General features: G+C 39.3%; 1 protein-coding gene across 1 annotated transcript in view; it reads left to right on the forward strand.

The window, feature by feature from the left end:
- Window positions 1-8,246, forward strand: part of LOC145411662 (neural cell adhesion molecule 2-like) — a 567,063-nt gene that overhangs the window by 385,360 nt on the left and 173,457 nt on the right. The window contains exon 8 of the mRNA XM_080281667.1: window positions 2,549-2,679. Within this exon, the coding sequence (XP_080137793.1) occupies window positions 2,549-2,679 (131 nt within the window). The remainder of the gene's footprint in view (window positions 1-2,548; window positions 2,680-8,246) is intronic.

Below are 8,246 nucleotides of genomic sequence, written 5' to 3' on the forward strand. Positions count from 1 at the left end.
ATTTTTCTCTGACTTTATTTTTTCTTTTTTTTTGCCATCAGTTATTACGCTGACTTTTTTTTTTATCAATATTTTTCGTTTCCTCAATTTTATATTCTGACTGACTTATCTTTTTACTTTCTTTTCGTTTTCTCTCCATCTTTAATTTTCACTGACTTTTATTCTTTTTTTCGTGTTTTTCATATTTTATTTCTTTGCCATTTTATTGCTGTTTTCACAGCCTATCTTTGACTTCTTCATTTTTTATTACACCTACTTTAATTTTCCTCGATCTTTTTTTTTTTTTAGTTTTTTCTTCATATTCCATCTTTGACATTTTACTTTTTGCTTTCTCGCAATCTCTAGTTCTTTTCACTATTACTCATCGTTTTAGCATCTTTTTTTTATTCCTTTTTTTTTTCTTTAGCTTTTTGGGATGGATTTCTTATTTTTGTGTGTGATGCTTCGTTTCAATAATAACAAAAGTAATAATGTTCTCCACGCTATTATCATCATACTTACTACGAAACGGGAAAGAGATGGTGAAATAATATAAATTCATATACATAAGGCCATCACCACAAAAACAGTATAAATCACTATTGAACTATAACCCTCAATGGCATGAAAATCGACAAAGTAAACTGAAAAATATAAATACGTCTTTGGAGCACTGTTGAGTGGATTTCCTTCATAGACATCAGTACAAAATAACATGGCAGATAAAGGACAAAATTTTGAACAGGTAACTAGAAGGCGAAATCTTATACTGTAGTAAAAGTGTACAATAACTTTCGATTTCAAGTGACACGAATCTGCGGAACCCATCTAAATTTTCAGAATATATCGCAAAAGTATCGTCAATATTGGACTGAAAACGAGAACGATTTCACTGTAAATATAGAGTACGAAGTAACAGAGAGAACGCAATATTGGCAGTAAATAAACACGAATTTTGCAGCAATAAACACAATACTGACAGTGATGTATTAATGGTGGCAGGATGTGACGTTTTTGAGTTTCGTTTACCCAGTGATTTCTCTCTCTCTCTCTCTCTCTCTCTCTCTCTCTCTCTCTCTGTAAGTCTCGGGTTCTCATTCACTTTTATAGTCAGTTTATTTTGATCTGATGGAACAGGGACACTCTCACGGTTTGAAATCCGATGATCCTTGGGCATGAGGTAGGAATGAGTCTCCTTGGTTGCTAGTCAAATCAACCCTCCACTCTGACTACACTTGGCCATCATCTGAAGTGATAATGTTACAGATCGATAGCACATGAAAATAAACTAATCACCCGGTAAAGAGCAAAAAGTACAGAGAAATCCATAAGAAAGAAAATCCATGTTTGGCTGATTATTTTGGGATTTACTGACAAACGGTATCAAGGCCGAAAAAATGTCCTATATCGATTCTTGTTTAGCTGCTTCCCTTCATCCTTAGGTGGTCATCATCATTATCATCACTATTATTAATCCACTTACTGCATCATCATCATCATCATCATCACAATCACTGCTCCCATATTCACTTCCACCATAAATATTCATGCCACACTTCTCGGTTACTCTCCCCACTACTTCACTAACTTACCAAAAATAATTATCTCCCCTTCCCTCTCTCTCACTCCCCTCCACAAACTCTCTCTCACTTTCTCACACACCCCTCCCACAAAGTCTCGTCTCTAGCGTATACATGCAGTAGATTCTCTCTCTCTCTCTCTCTCTCTCTCTCCCCTAACTTAACTATCCACCTACCTATCTGCCTACCTACCTTCTTACCTCTGAATCAAATCTATCTAATTGTCTATCTATCTATTTATCTATCTATCTCTCAGCCGCTTCGGTCCTACCCACCTTCCATCTTTTCTGTTACTCACACTGTTTTCTCATTTACACACTCAATCTCGTTTCATTCCTTTCACACTTCTATCTCTTACACTAAAATTCCTACACACCAACTCACTCCCTCATCTTTCCTCTCCCTCTCACACAACTCTCACTCTATCTCTTCCCACCTATTCGCCCACTCCTCTGTCCTCTTACTCTTCCACTCATTCTCTCAATTTCCTCCCATTCTCCCTTTCCATCTCCATTTCACTCACGCAATATCCATCCTTCATACCATTCCTCCATTCCATTCGCCCAAACTCCCTCTCTCACTCTCTTACATTCCCTGACAGTCCCACTTACCCTTTTAGTTGCTTTTTCACGAGAGAGAGAGAGAGAGAGAGAGAGAGAGAGAGAGAGAGAGAGAGAGAGAGAGAGAGAGAGAGACAGAGACAGACAGACAGACAGAGAACCTTAGCTAATCCACCGCTTCCAATTACCACTACTCTCCGTCTTCCCCAATCTCTCTCCCCTCCCATAATTCTCTCTCTCTCTCTCTCTCTCTCTCAACCCCCACTCCATCCCCCACTCACCCCTCCATCTCATCCACGGACACCCCGGTGATTGTGCTAGAGATGGGGCATTACCTCCCACTCACTCTTGCAGCCGTCCCACTCAACCCTGCACCCCTCCCACTCAGCCTTTAACCCCCACTCAATCCCCACTCCATCTCTTCCACAGACGCCCCGGTGGTGGTGCTGGAGATGGGTCGTAACCTAGTGCCACACTCCATCAAGCAAGGGGACGACGTGTACTTCGAGTGTCGCGTTACTGCCAACCCTGAGCCATACAAAGTTACCTACATGATGAACGTGAGTACCTGTATTTACCTGTTTACTGCTCTCTCTCTCTCTCTCTCTCTCTCTCTCTATCCAGTGGTCTGCCTCTTTATCTTTCTCCATCTGTCTGCTTGTATGTGCCTATGTATGTACAGTTTCTATCTATCTATCTAACAGGCTATTTATCTACCTGCCTTTCTATATCTACCTATGTCTAGCTGTCTCTATCTATCTGTATAATTATCTGGCTACCTACCTATCTATCTACTTATCACCCTCATAACCTATTTGAGCACTGATTCCCTAACAGAATTATTTCTTTTTTATTTACCCCATACATTAAGGTGAATAATATCGTCTGGAAATGACAAATATAAACTTAATATGACGTCTACTGGTTTAAGGAATAAATCAGTTATCGGTTAGGTGTGTCTTTTAGTTACCCCAAATCAACATCATCATCATCATCGTATTTCAACAACCATCATCTTATCTGTCACCAATCACCATCACCTTTATCATCATTATCATCATCATCGTCACCAATCACCATGACCTTTATCATCATCATCATCAACAGCCCATCATCATCATCGTCGTCATATTTGTCACGTATCATCATCATCATCATAAACCCATCACCCTCGTCATATCTGCCACCATTCATCATCATATGCTACCAATCACTATCACCTCTACCATCATCATCATCATCATCAGATCTGCACCAATAACCATCACCATCATTATAGGCCTCATATTTCAAAGCATGAAACAGGAATATTTCTTAAAAGCTAACTACAATAACAATGCGTGCAGTAGATAGCTTTAAGTGAGAATGGGTGAGATTAGGTTGCTTTAGACAGGGTTAGGCTGCATTTGGTTAGGTTAGGTTAGGTTGGGGTAAGTTAGGTTAGGTATGGGGAGGTTAGGTGAGATTATGTGAGGTTTGATATAGTTAGACTGGGCTAGGTGACACACACACACACACACACACACACACACACACACACACACACACACACACACACACACAAAACCACTTATGCAGACGAAGCTTTGAGTGTGACATGTGTAGACTTTCACAGGCATGTAATTCTTAACATCATCTACTTTTAACGTCCTAAAAATGTCGCCGCGTTTAATTATACCTATAAAAAAACGGAAAGAAAGTGGGAAAATATATACCGTTTATATTGTGTATCTTCACGTTTGGTGCCTTACAGGGAGGCCTTCACGCGGTGGCACCGATACAACCACTCGGCCCCACTGCCATAAGCGTCCCTCCACTTCCCAATCCCTCAAAAGGAGGATCGTGCGGACAGCAAGAGAAGGGAAACTTATGCCTGCACTCCACCGGGATCAAGTGTCAGATGATTTTAGGGCCACATCATCATCATAATCATCATTATCATATGTCATCAATCATCATCATTATCATCATCACCATAATGTTACCAGTCTTCACGTTCATCGTCATCATCAAGTTTGTTTCCATGAGAGTATACAAAATATTTCGAAACTTGTGTGGCAAACTTTACGAAACATAATTTTATAAGCAAGAAGAAGGAGAGTCGTATAATTTGATGACAAGATTCCCGAAGCGAGATTTCCTCCCTTCACTACCAGGCCTTTTTATTTTATTCTTACTATTCTCTGACGATTCTGTTTAACTGCTTCAGCCCGTTAGCACATTTTCCGATTTATTTTGTTGTTATTGACCCATCTGAAATGTAAACCCAGTGGACTGCAGGCTTCAGTTGTCGTCCTTCATGGGGAAATAGATCAGGGACATCTGTAAAATCAGGCAGTGAATCCGCCTGGTTTTATCGGCGCCACCACATGAAGGCGTCACTACCACCCCGGTCTACTATCGTTATTCAAAGACGATTATATTTAAATAAGGAAAGACTCGAACTTAAAGGAGTTGCTGAAGATTATATTTTATCCATCCGGTTCGGAATATCTTTTCAAAGTAGCATAAGAAAAGTCTATCTACTTTGCTTTTTATGTCTGCACTTTTCTTGGATTTCTCTGATCTCTTTTCACATCTCTGCCTGCCCGTTGCTCAATTCTCTCTCTCTCTCTCTCTCTCTCTCTCTCTCTCTCTCTCTCTCTCTCAGCAGTGATATTGCACAAGATTACAAAACGAACGCAGTTCAAGGCCTTAAATAACTCTCTCTCTCTTTTCATATGTCTGCCTGCCCGTTGCTCAATTCTCTCTCTCTCTCTCTCTCTCTCTCTCTCTCTCAGCAGTGACATCGCACAAGATGACAAAATGAACGCAGTTCAAGTCCATAAATAACTCTCTCTCTCTCTCTCTCTCTGGCCATGTCACCTGTAGAAGGGGCAGGTGTCTTGCCAGCTTAGGCGAGTGGACAGGTTAATTACATTTTGACAATTTAATTAGACAAGGTAAGAGAAATTGCCCGAGGTCACTTCGAACTTTTTCCGGAGTTTGGTTCGTCTTTTTTATGTGTAGACTGAATTTCTTTTTGGCTCGGTAATTTTTATTTGTTGACTGAGTTTCTTGAGTTTACTCTTGGTTGATTTGTAAGTCACTGATTTTTTGTGTTAATGATTTTAGAATATTTGACACATGTCGTTAATTTTGTATCTAATAGATTTTCCCTGTTGCTGAATTTTCTTTCGTTGAATTTTGAATGTTATTAATTTTCTATGCTTTTTATTTTGTTTACTTTTGAATCTGTTGGTTTTGATTCTTCACTATTTTTTTTTTTCTGAGTTTGCGTTCATTTTGCTTGTGGCTGATTTTGCAGGGAATCTGAGTTAATTATGGTTGTTAAGAAATATGATCCATATGGTGAAGATGACTCTGATAGAAGAAAATGATGATGATGACTGAGATGATGACGGTGAAGATGACGACGATGATGAAGATGACGACGACGATGACGGTGCAGATGACGACAACGATGATGATGACAACGACGACGGTGAAGATGACGACGATGATAATGATGATGATGATGACTATGATGGAATGAAAAGTGATGGTGGTGGTGGTGGATATTTTAATAAAAATAATGGTAACAGGGGTCACAATAATAATTCTAATGACATCAGATTATACTGTAATGATGATGAAAGGCAAAAGACAAAGACAACGGACGCAGTGATTAAAACACAAAAACAGAATAGGTGTAAAGGAAATGAATAAGATTTTAACAAAGAATGGAAGAAAGGAAAAAAGTGTGTAAAAAGGGGAGGTGACGCGAGGATTAACTCTAAAAATACTTTAATAATGGGCAAGGAACGCGAGCAACGAACCGAAATCAAATCGTCACTCTATTTTCTAGAATCAAGCTGAAACTTATTTTACACCTGCCAATAATACCTTCATCCGAAAGAGCAACGAACTCTGCAAACGGAGCTCTACATGTTCTTTCGAGTGTCCTGCTAATAACCTCTCTGCTCTATGTTAATTTTTACTTCTTACCTCCCTCATGTAAACTCTGATCTGTCTAATCCAGACTATTCCCCTTGATAAGCTTGAATTCTATAATTTTAATTCTAATTCCACTTGGACGATTCTAATGCTATCCCTCCATTTCCTGCAATTTCTTACTGAATTTTTGATGTTTGAAATTCTTTTAGTCTCTTCGATATAGTGATTTATTTTTATGTTTTATTTCTCCTGCCTCTAGGTGTCTTTATTCTGCCTAAGACAGACCTCTCGTAGTGAAGGGGTTAATTAAGGTGTTTATCTAGTCTCTTCAGCTAAAATTATTTCCGATGCTGAATAAAACTGTCTAGAGGTAAAAAAAAAAAAAAAAAAAAAAAAAAAAAATGAGCCGCTGAATTGAAGGGGTTAAAAACAAAATTTGTGCCTTTTCCGGCCTCAGTGCTAAAAATGCAAATTTGTCCCGTTGAGGTGAATTCTGTTGCTCTCAAGAAATGTGTTTACTTGCTAACATCCTGCCCACGTAAACTGTTTTTACCTTGTTTTTCAGTTTCAGTTTTTCCGTCTTGCTGAAAGTTTGCTCTTCTTCACCTTGTTCCACAGGGAGATAACGCTTTCGAATCCATTATGTATCCTCCAAGTGATTTATTGTTTTGCATATCGAACGCCCCAGAGTCTTACCTGACGCATCTTACTGTAAATAACCTCTTTTCTGTTTCGTCTTTATCTTTCAGTCTTACCGTCTTAATATCGGAAAACATCTACACAGCACAATTTCCACGTATTCTTATTTTCATTAAAGACGTCTTAATCCTTCATCTTCTCTCAGAATGATCCATATCTCTTGTTCTCGTGACCTATTACTTTTCTTGCAAATCAGTTTCTTGCGTCATTGAAAATTCTTACTTGCTGCTGACTGTACTAGGCCATTACCCGCACAACTATCAAGTGTGTGTGTGTGTGTGTGTGTGTGTGTGTGTGTGTGTGTGTGTGTGTGTGTGTGTGTGTGTGTGTGTGTGTGTGTGTGTGTGTGTGTGTGTGTGTGAGAAAGAGAGGGAAGAAGACAACACATACAGCTTTTCTAAACAGGATGGAACTGAAAGCTTCTCGTCTAACTAGCTCTTTTCCTCTCTCTCTCTCTCTCTCTCTCTCTCTCTCTCTCTCTCTCTCTCTCTCTCATCGCTATCAGAGAGAATTTATACCCTTCAGAACTATGCACCTATATGCCTCTCCCATCACGGCGGTCACGCATCCACCTATCCTCAAGACCTCCCCTTTGTCCGATCACCTCCCCAATGCAAGAGTTGTCAAAACCATGGACCTGTCTTCCTCAGCCTGTATTTCTCTCTGCCTACGACATCCAATCTCTCAAAGGCAATGTGGTCATGGGCATCGAATTGAAACGATACTGATTTTCCCTGCTTTTGGTCTCTCTCTCTCTCTCTCTCTTTCACACACACACACACACACACACACACACACACACACACACACACAAATGAGGAAACGGGAAGGACTTAGTGAGGGGGAAATTTAAAAAAAAAAAAAAAAAAGGAAAAAAAAGGAAACATTAAAGAAAGAACGAAATGAAATGTAAAAATGAGTCAAAAGATATCAGAGTGGAAAAAGAAGCGATGGAAAATGAAATAAGAAATATAATAATAAAAAAAGGTAGGCCACTAAAGCAACAAGTAAGACATTCAGAGGAAAAAAAAAAAAAAAAAAGAGGTGCTATGGCACAGCAAACCTGTCCCCAGCAGTCATTTTAGTGCTGATGTATAAACACAACAGGATATCTAGTCAGAGATGTCACTTATCAAATTTGGAGTAAATCGGGTGGAAATTGACGATTTTATGCCCATTTGATATTTTCGGCCCGACCCACCTGACACTGACCCCTCTACCGCTAAATGGGGAATGAAACCCCCTGATGTAATGAGGCATGTTAGCGGATGCAGATTTGAGAGATGCACCTTTAGGTTTTGGTTTCATGTCGATATGACAAATTTGAAAGGAGTTACGGTGAAATAAACGATTATTTTTTACAATATTTGGCCCTTCAGCCTGGGCCTTGGCCCTATTTGGCCCAAAATTTAATCAGGTGATCAAAGGGTCATAGACTCATAGCTCATCATCCCTATAATTTTTGTCATAATCGCACCAGTAGTTTTCTTGT

This window comes from Coenobita brevimanus, chromosome 90 (assembly GCF_032717465.1).
Source record: "Coenobita brevimanus isolate Jiangsu-jjx chromosome 90, ASM3271746v2, whole genome shotgun sequence".
In the NCBI taxonomy this organism is placed as follows: Eukaryota; Metazoa; Arthropoda; class Malacostraca; order Decapoda; family Coenobitidae; genus Coenobita; species Coenobita brevimanus.